The sequence below is a fragment of the Aotus nancymaae genome, unplaced genomic scaffold, assembly GCF_030222135.1.
Source record: "Aotus nancymaae isolate 86718 unplaced genomic scaffold, 86718_ANA_hifiasm-v0.15.2.pri h1tg000003l, whole genome shotgun sequence".
NCBI lineage: Eukaryota > Metazoa > Chordata > Mammalia > Primates > Aotidae > Aotus > Aotus nancymaae.
In genome coordinates, this window is record NW_026988414.1 from 20,527,632 (window position 1) to 20,550,100 (window position 22,469).

Here is a 22,469-nt window from a genome sequence, read left to right on the forward strand (position 1 = left end):
TACCCTTGCCATTTGATTGTACTCATTGATATTTATGCAGGTGAATTGAAAACTTGTGTCCATGCAAAATCTGTACATGGATATTTATAGCAGCTTTATCCAAAATACCCCAAAATTGGAAGTAACCAAGATGTCCTTCAGTAGGTGAATGGATAAACTGATATATCCAGAAAATGGAATATTGTTCAGTGCTAAAAAGAGCTATCAAGCTATGAGAAACATGGAGGAAAAATAAATTTGTATTATGCAATGAAAAAGGTCAATCTGAAGAGGTTACATACTGTGCGATTCCAGCTACGTGACATTCTGGAAAAGGCAAAGCTGTGGAGACAGTAAAAAGATCAGTGATTGCCAGGAATTGGGGAAGGGAAGAGTGAATAGAGCACGGGGGATTTCTAAAGCAGTGAAAACACTGTGTAATACTGTGGTTGTGAATATATCATTGTACATTTGCCCAAACCTATAGAATGTACACCAGCAGAAGTGAGCCTGAAGGCAAACTATGAAATTAAGTTGATAACTTTATTAGTGTAAGCTCATCAATTGCAACCAATGTAACCCTGTGGTACAAGATGTTGATAGTGGACAAGGTTGTACATGTGTGAAGGTAGGGGGTATGTGGGAACTCTGTACCTTCCTCTCAATCTTGCTTTGAACTGGAAACTTCTGTAAAAAATAATGCCTATTTGAATTATGTTTTAGATCAATCTAAAAAATAAGTATTTTTTTTTTTTTTTGAGGCAGAGTCTGGCTCTGTTGTCCAGGCTGGAGTGCAGTGGTACCATCTTGGCTCATTGCAACCTCTGCTTTGTGGGTTCAAGCAATTCTCCTGCCTCAGCCTCCTGAGTATCTGGGATTACAGGCACTCACTTCTACATCTGGCTAATTTTTTGTATTTTTAGTAGAGATGGGGTTTCACCATGTTGGCCAGGCTGGTCTCAAATACTTGCCCTCAGGTGATCCACCAGCCTCTGCCTCCATAAGTGTTGGGATTACAGGCATGAGCCATTTTTTCTTTTTTGAGTCAGAGTCTTGCTCTGTCACCAGGCTGTAGTGCAGTGGCGCAATCTCGGCTCACTACAACCTCCAACTTTCTGGTTCAAGCAATTCTCCTGCCTCAGCCTCCCAAGAAGCTGAGATTACAGGCAAGTGCCACCATGCCCAGCTAATTTTTTTTAATATATATTTTTAGTAGAGATAAGAGTTTCACCATGTTGGCCAGGATGGTCTCGATCTCCCAACCTCGTGATCCACCTGCCTCAGCCTCCCAAAGTGCTGGGATTACAGGTGTGAGCCACTGTGCCTGGCCCCACTTTTTGTTTTCAGACAGGGTCTCTCTCTGTTGCCCAGGTTGGAGTAAAGTGGCATGATCCTGGCTCACTGCAGTCTTAAACTCCTGGGCTCAAATTGATTCTCCTGCTTCAGCCTCCCAAGTAGCTAGGACTACAGGCACACACCACTGTGCTCAGCAAATTCTTGTATTTTTTGTAGAGATGTGGTTTTACTATGTTTGTTGCCCAGGCTGGTCTTGAACTCCTGAGCTCAAGTGATCCACCTGCCTCAGCCTCCCAAAGTTGGATTACAGACATGAGCCACTGCTCCTGGACTACACGTGAGTTTTAAGTGAAGAGAAGATTATGGGTAGGTAATTTTGCCTTTGGTCAAAAAATTAGAGAGTTCAAGTTTTTAAAAGTTCTTCAAATATGGAGTGTGGAATATGGTATATTTATTTGCACTTGAAACTTCTGCTTGCTCTCGTTTGGATTCCTAGGTATTGGATTCTAGCTTATTCTTTTCTATGCTGATATGGTCTTTCTAATTTGACGTTGAATTATTCTGGCCATTTCAGGAATTTTAGAAATAGAGTTTTGAAATGAAGGTTTACATTGTTCAGAACTATTCTCCAGAAATCAAAAATGTAAGGGAAGAAGAAAAGTATGAAAAACACCTTTAGAATATTTCTTTCAAAAGGGGAGATTTATTTCCATGCACTCCCTTTCCTCACACATCCACAACATTGCCCACTATCAACATCTTGTACCACAGTGGTACATTTGTTGCAATTAATGAACTTACACTGACATATACTTATCACCTCTCTTGGGGCCTGCCCAAGTCCATAAGCCATATAAAACAAGCCACAATTCCCAAGCTGATCTACAGATTCAATGCAATTCCTATCAAAATGTGAGAGGACTGAAATTGTAGAAAAGGTACTAATCACAATGAATTGAAAATAGAAATTAATAAGTCAATGAAATTGGGAATTTTGTAAGCATGGAAATTAAGTTACATACTTCTAAGTAACTAGTGGAACAAGAAGAAGTCACCAAAGAAATTAGAAAATACTTTGAGATGAATGAAAATGACACAAAACTCCAAAACATATGAAATGCAGCAAAAGCAGTGCTCAGAGGGGAATTTGTAACTGAAAACACATTAAAAAAAAAAACAGGCCATCTTACTAGAGTATAAATAATAAAGACCAGGTGCAGTGGCTCATGCCTGTAATCCCAGAAGTTTAGGAGGCAGAGGTAGGAGGATTGCTTGAGCCCAGGAGTTCGAGGCTGCATAATTGCATCACTGCACTCTAGTCTTGGCGACAGAGTGAGACCCTGGCTCAAAACAAAAAACAAATCAGAGCTATCCCAAACCTTTCTCTTGAAGCATCGGGGGTGGAGGGGAAAGAGCAAATTAAACCTGAAGGGAGGAAATAAAGATCAGAGCAGAAATGATGAAATTGAGAATAGGAAAAAAAAAAAAGAAACTTCAAGTTGGTTCTTTGAAAATATCAACCAAATTGTTGATCAACAAATCTTTAGGTAGACTGACCAAAGAACAAACAAAACTCACTGAATTATTAAAACAGGAATGAAAGAGATATATTGCTACTTGCTAATCTTAAAAAATAAACCAGAACATAAAGGAATACTATGAGCAACTATATGACAACAAATTAGATGCAACTTAGATGAAATGGACACATTCTTAGGAAGATACAAATCAAAAAATTAAATCTGACTCAGAAGAAATAGGAAATATGCGTAGACCTACAGCAAGTAAAGAAGTCAAGCTAGTACTCAAAAAGCTACCGGCAAAGAAGTGAATTCTACAAAACATTTTAAAGAATGCCAGTTCTTTTTAAAATTTATAACTTTTTAATTTTAAATTATAGGTACATAATAGTTATGCCTGTATCAAAAGAATAGCGATTATTTACACACTCTTCTGAAAAAATAGAAGAAAATAGAAGACCAGTATTACCCTAGTACCAAAACTGGACAAAGATATAGATGAAAAATTAAACAAGCTATAGAGAGATTTCCCTTATAAATATAGATGTAAAACTTGTGAGCAAAATACTAGAAACTGAGTGAAGCAATGTAGATAAAGGACTATACATCATGACCATGAGGCATTAATTTCAGGAATACAAGGTTGGTTTAATATGAAAATCAAGTTATATAATGCCTCATGCAAATAAAGGAAAAAAGAAACCACATTATAATCTCAGATGCAGAAAAAGCATTTGATAAAATCCAATATCCCTTCATTTTATACACACACACACCCACACACACCCCACTCAAAAATTTGGAGTAAAATAAAACTTCATCAACTAATAAGTTGGATCTACAAAAAACACAGCTTACACCATAATACTACATGATAATACATAATAGGGTTAGATGATATGTAATGGAAAAAGACTGAATGTTTTCCCTCTAAGATCAGGAATGAGATAAGGATGTTTACTCTTGATACTTCTATTAAACATTATACTGGAAGTTCTATCTAGGGAAATCAGTCAAGTAAACAGAAGGCATCAAGATTGGAAAGAAAGGTAAATTAATGATATTTTCAGATAATATGTTGTATATAGAAAATCCTAAGGAATTCACTAAAAACCTATTGGAACTATAAATGAGTTCAGCAAGTTTGAGGATCAATTAATGATTGATTTTTCTAAGTTATTTACAAAAATCACTTATTTCTACGTTGTACCAATTTCTGTAAATTAAATTAAGAAAACTTTCATTTTTAGTAGAAAATTATTTGTTCAAAATGAATTTTTAAAAATGAATTTAATGAAACATGCAAAAATAACACTCTGGGAAATTGTAAAATATTGTTGAAAGAAATTAGGAAGAGCTAAGTAAATGGAAAGACATCCCTGCTTGTGATTAGAATACTTAATACTGTTAAGATGACAATAGTGACCAAGTTGATTTACAGATTCAATAGACAAACTAATTCTAAAATTGATGTGGAGTGCAAAGGACCCACAATAGTTAAAATATTTTGAAAAAGAACAAAAGTGGATTATTCCTCCTTCCTGACTTCAAAACTTACTAAAAATCTATAGTAATCAAGTCTATGTGGTACTGGCATAAGATTGTACATACAGTTCAAAGGAATAGAATTAAGAGTCCAGAAATAAACCTTTACATTTATGGCAAATTGACTTTCAACTTGAGTGTCAGGTTCACTCGATGAGGAAAGAATAGTCTTCAACAAATAGTGCTGGTACAACTGGACATCTACATGCAAATGAATGAAGTTGGACTTGTTCCTCACATTGCACACAAAACGAACTCAAAATGGATCAGACTTAAATGTAAGAGCAAAAACTGTAAAAAAAAGTAAATCTAGAAGTAAATCTTCATAACCTTGGGTAAGGCAAAGACTTCTTAGACATGATACCAGAAGCTCAAGTGACAAAAGAAAAAATATATAACTTGAACTCCATCAAAATTCACATCTTTTTCTGTTTTTACAGGACACTGTCAAGAAAGAAGAAGCCTACAGATTCAGATAAAATATTTGCAAATTCTATATCTGATAAGGAACTTATATTCAGAATATATAGAAAAAAACTTTTACAACTCAAAAAGACAACCTAATTTCTATAATGGGCAAAGGATCTGGATCGACATTTATCCAAAGAAGATATACAGGTGGTCAATATATACATAAAAATCAACCACAATGAGATGCCACTACAAACTGTCTAGAATGGCTATTAAAAAAAAGACACATAAGTATTGATAAGGAAGTGGAGAAATTAGAACCCTCAAGCATTGCTGGTGGGAATGTAAAATGATACAGCTGCTTTGGGTAATAGTTTTATAGTTTCTCAAATGTTTAAACAAAGTGTAACATATACTCAAGAGAAATGAAAACATCTGTCCCACAAAAAATTATAAATGTTCATAGGAACATTATTTATGAAAACCAAAAACTAGGAACAACCCAAATGCTCAACGGATGACTATATAAAAATTAAATGTGGCATATCTATACAATGAGATATTTGGCATGTATGATTATTTCATTCCTTGCCAAATATCTCGTTGTGTATGGATATCCATACAATGAGAGATTATTTGGCAAGAAAAGGAATGAAATAATGATTCTTGCTATTACTTGGATGAATCTTGAAAACATATGATGAGGGAAAGAAGTCAGCTTAAAAGACCACACATTGTGTGACTCCATTTATGAGAAATGTTCAGAATAGGCAAATCTATGGAAACAGAGTAGATTAATAGTTTGCTAGGGTTAAGGGGTTGGGGGAAAATAGAGAATGACTGTTAATGAGTGTGAGTTTCTTTCAAGGTTGATGTTCTAAAATTGATTTTGTGTCGATAGTTGTACAACTCTGCGAATCCACTTAAAATTATTGGATTGTATATTTTAAATGGTTAAATAGTATGATATGTGAATTAAATGGTTTTTAAAAAACATTTGGAACATTCTGGGGCATTTTTGAATATTTATAATTTGTAGATACGAAAACATGGTATTGGTTATTTTCTATACATACTACTTGTTAAAATATGTTAGTAAATCATGTTTCCTGGAAAAAAAAACCCAACATATGACATCACACATTGAAATGACTAAAATCAGAGTGACAAAATAAAGCATTGGCACAGATGTGAATCAAGAGGAGTTCTCATATCACTAATGGAATAGCAAAATAGGACAGCATCTTTGAGAAATTGTTCGATGTATCATATGAAGTTAAGCATACACTTGTACTATGATGAAGTTAAGCATACACTTGTACTATGACCCATAAATTTCACACCAGTGTATTTACCTAAGGCAAATGGAAATCTATGTTTGCACAAAGACTCATAAGTAAATATTTATTATAGGCCAAAACTGAAAACCATTAAAATGTCTATCGAGTAGTGAGTATACCAACAGTTGTAAATCTACACAGTGGAATACAACTCAGCAATAAAAGAAATGACTACATAAACATAAAACATTTTGCTAAGTGAAATGACTGCATGCTACACATAGTTCTATTTATGTGAAATTCTAGATAAGGAAAAACTATAGTGACAGAAGTGAGATCTGTAGTTGGAGGCATGGGGTCAGGGGAGGTCATTGACTGTAGATAGGCATAAGGGATCTTCTTGGTTCAAGAATATTCTACATCTTGATTTGCTCATAATCAAAATTATGTCTCTATCTTACTTAAAACAGTTCTCCATTGTCCACAGAATTAATTTCAACTTACTTAATATGGCATTAAACCCATTTATGATGTCAGTACTGTCTCCTCTTGAAGTCTTTTAAGTAAGTTTATGTTTTTATCTGACTCTTTTGGCAATCAAAATGACTTTCAAATGCAAGAATGTGCTAAACTAGAAGTTCTGTGTTTAGAAAATAAGGCTCTGGAAACTTCGTTGTTTACCATTTATTTCTAGTGTGTGCTTGGGATCTTTTTTAGGGGGTGGGGGGAGGAGGGTGATCTGGAGAGAAGCCTCTGCCAACCAAAGTTAAAGTTAAGGAGATTGAGGCAGAAATAATTTGCTAAGGGTTTATTGGAAGTCAAATGTAAGTGTGAGGACCAACTTGAGAAGGTACACTAACAAAATTGGGCATGGTCTGGAGTCAGCTTCAATTTGAAAGGCTTTTCTGGGAAAGTTCAGGAGCGGGGAGGGGCACTCCTCAAATGGAAGTTGTCCTTTTTCATTGGTGATTACAATAAAAAGGTTGCAGTCATTGGCTACAGATGACAACGTGCAGGTTAAAATGTTCTATGTGCAAAACAGGCAGTAAAACTGTATGATTCAGAAACAAATCGGTGTTCTTTTCAACATCAACAGGTTACGTATTCATCAGTACTTCAACAGTAGGAGGAACTCGAGATTCTTTACTCATGGAACAGGATGTACACCACGAGTTATAAGATTTTCCCAAGGCAGTTAATTTGGGAGTCTGCCAGATGTGGCCTGCAGATGATCACTTCCATGACCCCTCTATCTGTTTGTGCTCACATAATTCCATCATGAAATATATAAAATTGTAAGTGTTCTTTTAGGTAGTCCTTTTACATGTAATTCCTAATGTTAGATGATACATTTTTTTTTTTTTTAGTTTTAGACAGAGTCTCGCTTTGTCGCTCAGGCTGGAGTACAGTGGCATGATCTTGGCTCACTGCAACCTCCATCTCCTGGGTTCAAGTGATTCTCTTGCCTCAGCCTCCCGAGTAACTGGGATTACAGGTGCGCACCACCATGCCGAGTTAATTTTTGTGTTTTAGTAGAGAGGGTGTTTCACCATGTTGGCCAGGATGGTCTCAAACTCCTGACCTCAAGTGATCCACCAGCCTTGGCCTCCCAAAATACTGGGATTACAGTCTTGAGCCACCATGCCTGGCTAGACCATAAATTCTTTAGTGAAATAACTTTCTTTTAGATAATTCTCCTGGAGAATATTTATTCACAGAATGAATCTTCTCCTTTCATTAGTTTTACCAGGTTTTTTTAATTCTGAGGATTAGTTCATTAGCTCTGACCACAGTTGAACCAACTCCTAGAAGAAACAAAAACCTACCCACAAAAATTAAAAATAAAAAAATTTAAAAAGTGAATACAAGAAAAAAAGTTCCTAATCCAAAATCTTTGCCAAACTTATATAATCTCACAAATACCTCCCTAAGTAGTCTGAATTTCTACTCATACTTCCATGATGCATAGGAAAGTGGCGATTGTTTGAGTTACTAAGTTTTGGTTTTGTTTGTTATGCATCAGTAGGAAACTGGTACTCTTGAGAGTGTAAATTTTCATAACATATTGGAAAATCATTTAGCGCTATCTACTCAAGTTGACGTCAGCACGTCCTATCACCTATCATTTCCACTCCTAAGTATATACCCAAGAGAAATGTGTATGCATGTGAACCAAAAGACATATGCACGCAGGTGTATAATGACATTGTTGAAATAGCCAAAAAGTGAAGACAATTCAAATGTCTAACAATAGGACAACAGATAATGTGTGTTGTTTATAAAACAGTCAATAACAACAACAAATATGGACAAGCTGCAACCACATATGTCAACATGGATGAATCTTGCAGGCATATGTGGAGGGAAGGACACCAAACACACCATAATGCATATCATATGCTTCCTTTTTTTTTTTTTCCCCAGAGCCAGGGTTTTGCTCTGTTGCCCAGGCTGAAATGCAGTAGTGTGATCATAGCTCACTGCAACCTCAACCTCCCAGGCTCAAGCAATCCTCTCACTTCAGCGTCCTGAATAGCTGAGATTTCAGTCACATACCAATGAATTTTTTTAAATTTTTTGTAGAGACAGGATCTCACTGTGTTGCCTGGTCTGGTCTCAAACTCCTTGGACTCAAGCAGTTCTCCCGCCTCGGCTTCCCAAAGTCCTGTGATGATAGACTTGACCCACTACCCTGCCCTGATTCCATTTTTTTAAATGCAGTAACAGGCAAAATTAACATATGAAGTAGAATTCAGGAGTGCAATTGCCTTTGTGGAGAAAGAGCATACTGATGGGCGTGGGCACAAAATCGGCTGGTGATATTCCATCAGCACTGGAGAAGAATGTGCAGTGCATGGGTGTGTGCTGTGCATGGGGTATTCCTACATCACATAATTTTACAGAGAAAATCTGTAAAATGCTTTGCATAGTGCTTTGGCATGTGGTGAGCATTCAATAAATAATAGCTGTTTATATGAAAATTATTTTTATCAAAGTTAGTTTAATGTTCATCAACATATTCTTGTAATTATCACTTTTTAAGATTTTATTTTTTAAGGCAGTTTTAGGCTCACAGTAAAAATTGAGAGATTTCCCATATACCCCGTGCCCCTACACATCCATAGCCTCCCCAGTTATCAACATCCCCCTCCAGAGTGCCATAGGGTTCACTCTTGGTGATGTAGAGTCTATAGATTTTAGAAAATTTTTAATGACTTGTACCCATTATTATAGTATGATACAGAGTATTTTTGCTGTCCTAAAAATCTTCTATGCTCCTCCTATTCATTCTTCTTCTTACCCCCAATGCCTATCATCCACTGATCTTTTTACTGTTGCCATATTTTGCCTGTTCTAGAATATTAGGTGGTTGGAATCATACAGTATGTAACCTTTTCAGATTGGCTTCTTTCACTGAGCAATATGCATTTAAGTTTCCCTCATGTATTCTATTGTTTTTTCATTTAGCCTTGACTTGAAATTCATCTCCCATGTCTTTTTTTCCAGGAATTAATAGCTAATTTCTTTTGAGTGCTGAACAATGTTCTACTGGCTGCATGTACCATCATTTATTTATCCATTCACCTACTAAAGGACATCTTGGTTGATTCAAAGTTTTGGGAATTATGAAAAAAGCTGCTATGAACATCCTCGTGCACATTTTCATATGGACATGTATTCAACTCCTCTGGGTAAACACCAATGGGCACAATTGCTAAATCATGTGGTAAGAGTATGTTTAACTTTGTAAGAAAGAAACTGCCAAACTGTCTTCCAAAGTGGCTGTACCATTTTGCATAAAAGTTTTACAGTCAGTTTATTGATATCTACAAAATAACTTCCTATGATTTTGATTGGGATTGTATTGAATCTATAGCTCATGTTGAAAAGAGCTGACATCTTGACAATATTGTCTTCTAGCATCCAAGAACATGAAATATCTCTCCGTTTATTTAGTTCTTCTTTGATTTCGTTTATCAGAGTTTTGTAGTTTTTCTTATATAGATCGTACACATATTTTGTTAGGTTTATGCCCAAGTATATCATTGCAGAGGAGAGATGGTAATGTAAATAATGCTGTGTTTTTAATTGCAAATTCCACTTCTTCTTTGCTGGTATACAGGAGAGTAATTGACTTTTGTACGTTAACCCTGTATCCCGAAGCCTTACTGGAATTGTTTCTTGTTCGTTTCAGCAGTTTTTTATTGATTTTTTCAGATTTTCTACATAGACAGTCATCTCATTGTCATTTTTCTTCTAAAATTCTTGTTGTTTTGTTGTCTGGTGATGGGAGGGATTTGTCGTGAGTGCTGACTTTTAGAAAAATAAAGTGTCAAGATTAATATTATTAAAACTTGAAGTCATTAACAATCATGTTTCCCATGTTTTACAGTCGAACAAACCTATTGGACTTAGTGAGTTTCACTTTTCCAAGCTCATGCTATATGGGCCACTTTAGCCCATTATCCCCAAAATATAATCCTACTACTTAATTAGCTCTATTTAAAAATTTCATATTATTCAATATAGTTGTGTTATTCCTTCTTTTCCTAGAAGGAAACAATTTGCCTATTCGTGTGGTAGGACCAAGTTCTTCTGATGGTCTTCTTTCTGTACGTTTGCCGTCAGTGATCAGAGTAAATGAGCCATCATAAGGACGCAGAAAATATGGAGATTGCATGACTTGCACTAAGAATGTGGGAATAAGTGCTTCTTCTTTTCACACACAACTTTTAAAAAACCTGTTTTTACCGATGATTTCAGGGTAAGTTGGAGACATTTTGCTCCTTTCACATTCATTGCATTTTTAGAATAAATTACCTAATATTTTCTAAGGCCTGAGATGTGCTTAAAGCTTTTGTCACATGTTTTACCTTTGTAGGGTGTCTCTAATATAAATTCTCTTAGGCTTTGGGAGGCTGAGGCAGGTGGATCACCTGAGGTCAGGAGCTTGCGACCAGCCTGGCCAACATGGTGAAACCCCATCTCTACCAAAAACACAAAAATCAACCTGTATGGTGGCACATGCCTATAATCCCAGCCACTCAGGAGGCTGAGGCAGGAGCACCACTTTACCCCAGGAGGCAGAGGTTGCAGTGACCCAAGACCGTGCCACTGCACTCCATCCTGGGTGATGAAGTGAGATTCCATCTCAAAAAAATGTTTTTTAAATACATTTTCTTAGGTTCATTAAGGTTTGAGGTCTGGTTAAAGGCTTTGTTACTTTTTTATGTTTATATAATTTTTGTCTAATATGAATTATCTCAGGTACAATAAAGGCTTGGAACTGGTTAAAGGTTTGCCAGTAATTTTTTCTCCACACTTGCAGTAATTTTTTCCAGTATAATTATTTTATAGAAGGCCTGAGGGCTGGACTTTCCCACATTATTCACATTTGCAGGGTTTCTCTCCAGTATGAATTATCTTATGATTAGATAGACCCAAGGACCACTTAAAAGCTGTCACATTCTTCACATTTGTAGGTTTCTCTCCAGTATGAATCCTCTTATGAGTATTAAGAGTTGAGGAGAAGGTGAAGGCTTTCCCACATTCTTTAGAGATTTTCCTCCTTTAACACTAAATGCTTCAGTCTGTATATCCTAAGAACAAGAGCATTATCTTACATAACCATAGTACAGTGATCAAGGTCAGGAAATTTGATATTGATAGACTACTAATATCTAATCCCCAGCCCGTATTCAAATATTGTCGATTGTCCTAATAATGTTGGTTATAGCCCGGTATTTCCTGATCTAAGCTTCAATGCTGGGGCATGTATTGTATTCAGTTGTCCTATCTTTTTCAGGTATGGAACATTTTCTTGGTTTCTCTTTTTGCTTCCTGATTGATTGTGACACTTTTTTTTTAAATTAGGAGTTTATTATTTTATTTTTTCTTCTTTTTTATTTCAGTAGGTCTTGGGAGAGCAGGTAGTATTTGGTTACATGGATAAGTTCTTTAGTGGTGATTTCTGAGATTTTGGTTCACCCATCAGTTTACACTATCCCCAGTATATTGTCTTTTATCCCCCACTCCCCTATCCTTTCCCCCAAGTCCCCAAAGTTCATTGTGTCATTCTTATGCCTTTGCATCCTCATAGCTTAGCTCCCACTTTTAAGTGACAGCATAGGATGTTTGGTTTTCTATTCCTGAGTTATTTCATTTAGAATAAGGATCTCCAATTCCATCCAGGTTGCTGCAAATGCCATTATATATATTTGTATCTCACATTTTCTTTATCCACTCATTGATCATTGGGCATTTGGTCTGGTTCCGTATTTTTGCAATTGCGAATTGTACTGCTATAAACATATGCATGCAAGTATCTTTTGCGTATGATGACTTCTTTTCCTCTGTGTAGATACCCAAAAGTGGTATTGCTGGATCAAATGGTAGATCTACTTTTAGTTCTTTAAGGAAACTTCACACTGTTTTCCATAGTGGTTGTACTAGTTTACATTACCACCAGCAGTGTAAAAGTGTTTCCCTTTCATCCCATCCATGCCAACATCCATTATTTTTTGATTAAGGCCATTCTTACAGGAGTAAGGTGGTATTGCATTGTGGTTTTGATTTGCATTTCCCTGATAATTTGTGATGTTGAGCATTTTTTGGATATGTTTTTTGGCCATTTGTATATCCTTTTTTGAGACTTGTCTGTACTTTTGAAAAGTGTAGGCTGATTATGTTGCGTAGTATCCCTAAATTTAGGTTTGTCTGGTTTGCACTCATGGTTAGATTCAGGTGATTTAATTTTGATGGGAATACCACAGAGGTGATAGTGTATTCTCAGTACCTCATATCAGAAGGCACATGGAGTCTATTTGTTCCAATTCTGGTGATGTTAACACGATTATCCTCCAGGTCTCCCCACTGTAAAGTTATTATTTTATCTTTAAACTTACTAAGTAATTTGTGGTGAGATATTTTGACACCATGTAAATATCCTGTTCATCTAACTTTTACCTTCAACAACTACAATGCTGTATCAACCTAATACAACATTTAACCTATGGGAATCTATTGCCTACAAAACCCTTAACCATGATTATTTTCTAACACCATTCCTCTATATTTATTTTTTTGGCATCTTACTGTGAGGAAGAGCTTTATATTCCTATTTATTTAAGTCATAATGAACTTGTACATTTTTATTTTATTCTGTGAATTATGATCAATCATTTTTTATTTTGACACTTTGAACAATCTGTCCTAAATTAAGCAATGGGAGCTTCATCAAGTGGGTGTCTATGACCCTTTGCTACATCTCTACCACTCTTTGCATATTTCTTAGTTTCTGGTACGATAAGATACTCTGTTAATCTTGTTCTTTCCCCATCCTACTTCTGGTATTAGTTATCTTCACAAGGAGCCATGTTTCCTTCTAGTTGTGAATGGTGTTTAGAAATGAATATCTGCGACTGGGCATGGTGGCTCACACTTATAATCCCAGCACTTTGGGAGGCCGCAGGCGGGTGGATCGCTTGAGCTCAGAAGTTTGAGACCAGTCTGGCCAACATGGTGAAACCCCGTCTCTACCAAAAATACAAAAATCAGCCCTGTTGGGTAGCACGCACCTGAGACCCAGCTACTCAGGAGGCTGAGGCAGGAGAATCACTTGAACCTGGGAGATGGTGGTTGCAGTGAGTTGAGATCATGCCACTGCACTCCAGCCTGGGCAACAAAGCCAGACCATGTCTCAAAAACAGAACAAAACAAACTAAGATCTAGGATATGCCCATTACTACCCACGTTTTATTGCTTTATGATCCTCTCAGTGTGTGTATATTGAATAACATTTCTGATCAGAATAACATTTCTGATCACAGTCAGTGATTTCTCTGTGTCTTTAAAAAGTAAATATTCTTTCCCTAATTTCTGAAAACTAGGAAGTAATTTCACTAATGCACAAAATGTGTCTTAATATTGTAGGGACATCTTTTCTCTGTATTCTGGTAAGTATTTTACACCGAAATCATTAGCTAGGATTGACAAGAAGAAAGCGAATAGAAAACTTTGTTTTCTGAGTTTTTCCAAAGTCTTTTGGAGGAACTATGTGGTTTACTCTCTAGCTTTTTAAAAGTTCAATATAATTGGATCTTTGGGACAATATCCCTGAAGGATCTGAAGTTTCAAACCTCTCTATATCTTAGCTGCTGAACTTTAAATTGTTTAGGGACAACAGGTATTCCCCTAAAACAACAAATGATTTAAATCTACCTAATATTCCAGTTGCTATCCTTTGAGATTTTTAGTTGTGGTGGGAAAAGTTAATAATTTTGAAAGAAATGAATTGCACTATTGATTTTTACATAATATTTAACATTTTAAAATGTGGATTAATTTATTTCTTGAACATAGTTAACTTTATGAAGTGCATCATAAAACAACATTTTATTTGAAGTTGGTGACAGGGAATTCATATGGGATGATCAATTTTTCTTGGCTACTGTTACTTTTTAAATAATAGCCCAGCTACCTGCGATTTGCTGTTTTCTGATTTTTTCATTTAAAAACTTTTGTGCTTGTTAGTATTAGCAATAGTATAAAAATTAAGCTTCTTTGAAGTAATCTTTTATAATAACCTAATAATTTTATTATTAGAGAAATCTATTAAATATAAAATTTCGCAGAAAAATTTATAAGATGAAGGCAATTTTTAAGAACATGTATATTTGAAAATAGGAAAGACTCAGTGGAGAAAGAAAAAGGTTGAAGGTTTATTAAAGGGCAATATGAGTTCAGAAGCAAGGTAAGTTTCTGTAATAGTTTTTTGTTAATAATGTGAAACATAAGAAAAAAAAAAACTTTAAGTTTCTGACTGCCCTGCTAGAAATTAGTTTTGCGCTGCAGTGACCCCTCTGTGGGTCACTGGATATGATCATGACAGCGGTCAACATTCTTCTCTTGCCAATTCCAATGTTCTTATTTATAACTATATGCTCTGTAATCTATTTTCAAAAAGATCTTATGATAATCTTCCAAGCGAGTTTAGTTTCTGCATTTCCAGGTATATGGGTTTTAAAGTATTGCCTGGCTATAATTATTACAACTCTTTACACACTCACAATAATATGGGACTCAACAATGAATGAAACTGTACAGTGGATGTATTAATATTTAAATGAGGGTGGGTTATTTTGTGTGACATAAACTAGCTCTTAAATATAATTACAAATTAGTATCTACAATGCTTTGAGCATTGTTGTCCTTTTTGAAACCAGTATACAGCCCCCCAAACTGTTAGCGGGAAAGGACAGAGTTTATTTAGACCCAGAGCCTCTAACTCTGAAGTTGGCTTATTTATTTCTTTACTTACTTACTTACTTACTTGAGATAGAGTCTCACTGTCATCCAGGCTAGAGTGCAGTGGCACAATCTCAGCTTACTGCAGCCTCTGCCTCCCAGTCTCAGCCTCAGCCTCCTGAATAGCTGGGACCACAGACATGCACCACCACATCTGGCTAATTTTTGTATTTTTCCTGGAGACAGGAAGGATTTCACCATCATGTTGCCTAAGCTGGTCTAACTCCTGAGCTCAAGCAATCCATCCCCTGGGATTACAGGCATGAGCCACTGTGCCTGGCCTAAAATTTATTTTATTTGTTTCTTTCAAGGTTTCTCCTCTTGTTTCGGTGAAGATCAATATTGCTTTTTATTGTATATTTGAGCTTTCTTTTCTTCACTTATCTGGATTACTTTTCTGATTTGAACTCAATAACTTATTCAGTGTACATTTATATTTTTCCTCATTCAGTCACTTTCAAATCTTTATTAAAGACCTACTGTGTGCCAAGGATAGGTTTAGGAGCTCAGATTCAAGTATTAAATATATATATTCTTTTTTCAAATTCGCTGTTATCTAAATTTTGTTGTGGAAGAATCAACTTATATAGATCAAACCTGCTTTCCCCCCTTACATCAATAAATACACTATCCTGTGATTTCTTGTAGTAAAATTGCATTTATAATAGTAAAAATAAATTTGAGAGTATTTTTCTAACTAAATGAATATCACACTTTATTCATTTTTTTATGTCCTCAGATTAAATGAAGGGAATACTACAGGAATAAATATAGATGAAAGAAAGAAAATGCAAGGAGAAAATTTCACCATTTGGAGCATTTTTTTCTTGGAGGGATTTTCCCAGTACCCAAGGTTAGAGGTGGTTCTCTTCATCTTCAGCCTTGTAATGTATCTGACAACCCTCCTGGGCAACAGCACTCTTATTTTAATCACTATCCTAGATTCACGCCTTAAAACCCCCATGTACTTATTCCTTGGAAATCTCTCTTTCATGGATATTTGTTACACATCTGCCTCTATTCCTACTTTGCTGGTAAACTTGCTGTCATCCCAGAAAACCATTATCTCTTCTGGGTGTGCTGTACAGATGTATCTGTCCCTTGCCATGGGCTCCACGGAGTGTGTGCTCCTGGCCGTGATGGCATATGACCGTTATGTGGCCATTTGCAACCCGCTGAGATACTTCATCATCATGAACAAGCGTGTCTGTGCGCAGATGGCCGCGGTCTCCTGGATGATGGGTTGCCTGACTGCCCTGCTGGAAACCAGTTTCGCCCTGCAGATACCCCTCTGTGGGAATCTCATTGATCACTTCACCTGTGAAATTCTGGCGGTGCTAAAGTTGGCTTGCGCAAGTTCAGTGCTCATGGACATGATCATGCTGATGGTCAGCATTCTCTTGTTGCCAATTCCAATGCTCTTAATTTGTATCTCTTACATCTTCATCCTTTCCACTATTCTGAGAATCAGCTCAGCAGAGGGAAGAAACAAAGCCTTTTCTACCTGTGGTGCCCATTTGACTGTGGTGATCTTGTATTACGGGGCTGCCCTCTCTATGTATCTAAAGCTGTCTTCATCAAACTCACAAAAAATAGACAAAATCATCTCTTTGCTTTATGGAGTGCTTACCCCTATGTTGAACCCCATAATTTACAGTTTAAGAAACAAGGAAGTCAAAGATGCTATGAAGAAACTGCTGGGCAAAATACCATTGCATCAAACACATGGATGTCTCTGATTGGGTCTCTATGGTTTTACCAGAGCTGTGCCCCTGGCAGAGCTCACCAGAGAAATTCTAGACCACATACAACCTCTTAGAATTCTGATTGGATCTTATCTCTATATAATTTCACAGTTATGAGATGCATACACAGAGTGATTGCCTATTAACAATAGTAGGTTTCAATTTGCATTTGTTAATATTTCCTTTTTGTGTTTTGTGGTTGTGGGGTTTTGAGTTGTGAAGTCATCAAATGTGTGCTCCTGAAGAAATCTTGTATATCTTCTGTGCTTTAATCTTTTCTCAAATGAGGTGGGAGCAAAAAGAAACAAATAAAGACTGGCCTTGATTATGCAACTGAGAAAACAGAATTTAAAAATGTAAAAGACTAGCTCAACATCACACAATTGTAGAACTGGGACTATGACATCCTTCCGATTTCTTGGCCAGAGGTTGTTCTACCACATCATAGTGGCTTTCAAATTACCCTTCATTATTCAGAACTCCTGATTAAAATTCCTTATCTCCCTGAGTAAAGCATTCAATGATGCCTACTTGATTTTTCTACTTCCAGCCTTGCTTTTCTAAGCTCACAAATACTTGTGCAAATTATATCTGCTTTTATGCCAGTATACCACCCATACACTAACTAAGTCTTTTTCATTTATGTTTGTCTTTTTTCTTCATTGGATGATTGACTTCACAGGGACAAGCATTCCTGTTATTTTGTACCTTTTCTGTTTACAGTAGTCATTCAGTAAATTAATACATTTGTCAGCTTTACACCAGTCACTTTATTTCAAATTAATACATTTGTCAGCTTTACACACCACTAGAAAATACCACTTGTGAAAATTATAAAGACGAAACAAGGGCAGTAAGGTGTATTGCTTTATAAATATTTAAACATTATAGAGACAATGTTTACATTAGTTGTTTTAAATCTCTTATTCGCATACAAACATTGCTTGTTAAAAATGCCTTCACTCCCAGATATTCTGATTCAGTGACTCTAGGGTGGCTCCTCAATAATCTGTAGTTATAGGTGGAGCCTCAAGAAATTCTGATATAGATTGGGCGGTGACCATACATTGGGAGACATTATTTCCAGCAAAAATTTATCTTTCAAAAAGAGGCCAGGCACGGTGGCTCATGCCTGTAATCCCAGCACTTTGAGAGGCCGAGGCGGGTGGATCACGAGGTCAAGAGATTGAGAATATCCTGGCCAACATGGTGAAACCTCATCTCTACTAAAAATACAAAAATTAGCTGCGCCTGGTGGTGCATGCCTGTAATCCCAGCTACTCGGGAGGCTGAAGCAGGAGAATGGCTTGAACCCGGGAGGTGGAGGTTGCAGTGAGCCAAGATTGCACCACTGCACTCCAGCCTGGTGACAGAGCAAGACTCCATCTCAAAAAAAAAAAAAAAAAAAAAAAAAGGAAAATAAAATTAATTCTTTTTCCTTTTTTATTTTATTTTTATTTTTATTTTTTTTTCCTTAATTCTTTCTGCCTCCAGGTGTACCTTCTTACTTGTCTATCTCTACTTCTAAAGTAAGGAAGGGAAGAGGGTTTTGACTGGAGGAATGTAAACTTATGGGACAAATTAAAATATAAAATAAAATGTTAAGTATTAGAGGTTGAGTTTTGGATTACTCAACTCTTAGAACTTCCTTTAGATCTAGGACTTCTGTTACATGTTCCTAGATGTGTAGCCTACATATAAAGAAACTCGAACCCACCTATAAAGAAACTTGAAACCATATATCAAAATTTGGGAGATGAAGCAACAAAATTTTTTTTTTTTTTTTTTTTTTTTTTTTTTTTTTTTTTTATTTTTTATTTTTTTTTATTATTTTTTTTTTTTATTGCATTTTAGGTTTTGGGGTACATGTGAAGAACATGCAAGGTTGTTGCACAGGTGCACACCTGGCAGTATGATTTGCTGCCTCCCTCCCCTTCACCTATATCTGGCATTTCTCCCCATGCTATCCCTCCCCAACTCCCCACCCCCCCCCACTATCCCCCCTCCCCCCAACAGACCCCCGTGTATAGTGCTCCCCTCCCTGTGTCCATGTGTTCTCCTTGTTCAACACCCGCCTATGAGTGAGAACATGTGGTGTTTGATTTTGTGTTCTTGTGTCAGTTTGCTGAGAATGATGTTTTCCAGGTTCATCCATGTCCCTACGAAGGATGTGAACTCCTCCTTTTTAATGGCTGCATAATATTCCATGGTATATATGTGCCACATTTTTCCTGTCCAGTCTATCATCGATGGGCATTTGGGCTGGTTCCAGGTCTTTGCTATTGTAAATTGTGCTGCAATGAACATTCGTGTGCATGTGTCCTTATAGTAGAACGATTTATAATCCTTTGGATATATGCCCAGTAATGGGATTGCTGGGTCAAATGGAATTTCTATTTCTAGGTCCTTGAGGAATCGCCACACTGTTTTCCACAGTGGTTGAACTAATTTACACTCCCACCAACAGTGTAAAAGTGTTCCTATTTCTCCACATCCTCTCCAGCATCTGTTGTCTCCAGATTTTTTAATGATCGCCATTCTAACTGGCGTGAGATGGTATCTCAATGTAGTTTTGATTTGCATTTCTCTAATGACCAGTGATGATGAGCATTTTTTCATGTGTTTGTTGGCCTCAAGTATGTCTTCTTTTGTAAAGTATCTGTTCATATCCTTCGCCCATTTTTGAATGGGCTTGTTTGTTTTTTTCTTGTAAATCTTTTTTAGTTCATTGTAAATTCTGGATATCAGCCCTTTGTCAGACGGGTAGGCTGCAAAAATTTTTTCCCATTCTGTTGGTTGCCGATTCACTCTATTGACTGTTTCTTTTGCCGTGCAAAAGCTGTGGAGTTTTATTAGGTCCCATTTGTCTATTTTGGCTTTTGTTGCCAATGCTTTTGGTGTTTTGGTCATAAAGTCCTTGCCTACGCCTATGTCCTGAATGGTTTTGCCTAGGTTTCCTTCTAGTGTTTTTATGGTGTTACGTCTTATGTTTAAGTCTTTAATCCATCTGGAGTCAATTTTAGTGTAAGGTGTCAGGAAGGGGTCCAGTTTCTGCTTTCTGCATATGGCTAGCCAGTTTTCCCAACACCACTTATTGAACATGGAATCCTTTCCCCATTGATTGTTTTTTTCAGGTTTGTCAAAGATCAGGTGGTTGTAGATATGTTGTGTCGCCTCCGACGTCTCTGTCCTGTTCCATTGGTCTATATCTCTGTTTCGGTACCAGTACCATGCTGTTTTGATTACTGTAGCCTTGTAGTATAGTTTGAAGTCCGGTAGTGTGATGCCTCCCGCTTTGTTCTTTTTGCTTAGAATTGACTTGGCTATGCGGGCTCTCTTTTGGTTCCATATGAAGTTTAAGGTGGTTTTTTCCAGTTCTGTGAGGAAGGTCATTGGTAGCTTGATGGGGATAGCGTTGAATCTGTAAATTACTTTGGGCAGTATGGCCATTTTCACGATATTAATTCTTCCTAACCATGAACATGGAATGTTTCTCCATCTGTTTGTGTCCTCTCTTATTTCGTTGAGCAGTTGTTTGTAGTTCTCCTTGAAGAGGTCCTTTACGTTCCTTGTTAGTTGTATTCCTAGGTATTTTATTCTCTTTGTAGCAATTGTGAATGGCAGTTCATTCTTGATTTGGCTCTCTTTAAGTCTGTTATTGGTGTATAGGAATGCTTGTGATTTTTGCACATTGATTTTGTATCCTGAGACTTTGCTGAAGTTGCTTATCAGTTTCAGGAGATTTTGGGCTGAGGTGATAGGGTCTTCTAGATATACAATCATGTCATCTGCAAATAGAGACAATTTGACTTCCTCCTTTCCTATTTGAATACCCTTTATTTCTTTTTCTTGCCTGATTGCTCTGGCTAGAACTTCCAGTACTATATTGAATAGGAGTGGTGAGAGAGGGCATCCTTGTCTAGTGCCAGATTTCAAAGGGAATGCTTCCAGTTTTTGCCCATTCAGTATGATATTGGCTGTCGGTTTGTCATAAATAGCTTTTATTATTTTGAGATACGTTCCATCGATACCTAGTTTATTGAGGGTTTTTAGCATAAAGGGCTGTTGAATTTTGTCGAAGGCCTTCTCTGCATCAATTGAGATAATCATGTGGTTTTTGTCTTTGGTTCTGTTTATGTGGTGAATTACATTTATAGACTTGCGTATATTGAACCAGCCTTGCATCCCCGGGATGAATCCTACTTGATCATGGTGGATAAGCTTTTTGATGTGCTGTTGTAATCGGCTTGCCAGTATTTTATTGAAGATTTTTGCATCTATGTTCATCATGGATATTGGCCTGTAGTTTTCTTTTCTTGTTGAGTCTCTGCCGGGTTTTGGTATTAGGATGATGTTGGTCTCATAAAATGATTTGGGAAGGATTCCCTCTTTTTGGATTATTTGGAATAGTTTCAGTAGGAATGGTACCAGTTCCTCTTTGTATGTCTGGTAGAATTCGGCTGTGAGACCATCTGGGCCTGGGCTTTTTTTGGGTGGTAGGCTCTTAATTGCTGCCTCGACTTCAGACCTTGTTATTGGTCTATTCAGGGTTTCGACTTCTTCCTGGTTTAGGCATGGGAGGAGACTACTGTCCAGGAATTTATCCATTTCTTCCAGGTTTCCTAATTTATGTGCATAGAGTTGTTTGTAATAATCTCTGATGATGGTTTGAATTTCTGTGGCATCTGTGGTGATATCCCCTTTATCATTTTTTATTGCATCTATTTGGTTATTCTCTCTTTTCTTTTTTATTAGTTTGGCTAGTGGTCTGTCTATTTTGTTGATCTTTTCAAAAAACCAGCTCCTGGATTTATTGATTTTTTGTAGGGTTTTTCGTGTCTCTATCTCCTTCAATTCTGCTTTGATCTTAGTTATTTCTTGTCTTCTGCTAGGTTTTGAGTTTTTTTGATCTTGCTCCTCTAGCTCTTTCAATTTTGATGATAGGGTGTCAATTTTAGTTCTCTCCTTTCTTCTCATGTGGGCACTTATTGCTATATATTTTCCTCTAGAGACTGCTTTAAATGTGTCCCAGAGATTCTGGTATGTGGTGTCTTCATTCTCGTTGGTTTCGAAGAACATCTTTATTTCTGCCTTCATTTCAGTGTTTATCCAGTCGACATTCAGGAGAAAGTTGTTCAATTTCCATGAGGATGTGCGGTTCTGGGTTGGCTTCTGAATTCTGAGTTCTAACTTGATTGCACTGTGGTCTGAGAGACTGTTTGTTATGGTTTCTGTTCTTTTGCATTTGCTGAGGAGTGATTTACTTCCAATTATGTGGTCAATTTTAGAGTAGGTGTGATGTGGTGCTGAGAAGAATGTATATTCTCTAGATTTGGGCTGGAGAGTTCTGTAAATATCTATTAGGTTTGCTTGTTCCAGGTCTGAGT

The 22,469-nt window shown here is 36.7% G+C and overlaps 1 protein-coding gene across 1 annotated transcript; it reads left to right on the forward strand.

Annotated features, from left to right (window-relative positions):
* On the forward strand, positions 1 to 17,834 carry LOC105707998 (olfactory receptor 2K2). The gene is made up of 7 exons (XM_012439086.2): positions 1 to 1,641; positions 4,781 to 4,958; positions 6,519 to 6,594; positions 7,128 to 7,326; positions 9,539 to 9,758; positions 10,586 to 10,796; positions 16,077 to 17,834. The coding sequence occupies exons 6-7, from the start codon at positions 10,711 to 10,713 to the stop codon at positions 17,074 to 17,076; spliced, it is 1,086 nt and encodes a 361-aa protein (XP_012294509.2). The 5' UTR covers positions 1 to 1,641; positions 4,781 to 4,958; positions 6,519 to 6,594; positions 7,128 to 7,326; positions 9,539 to 9,758; positions 10,586 to 10,710; the 3' UTR covers positions 17,077 to 17,834.
* Positions 17,835 to 22,469: the final 4,635 nt, after the last annotated feature.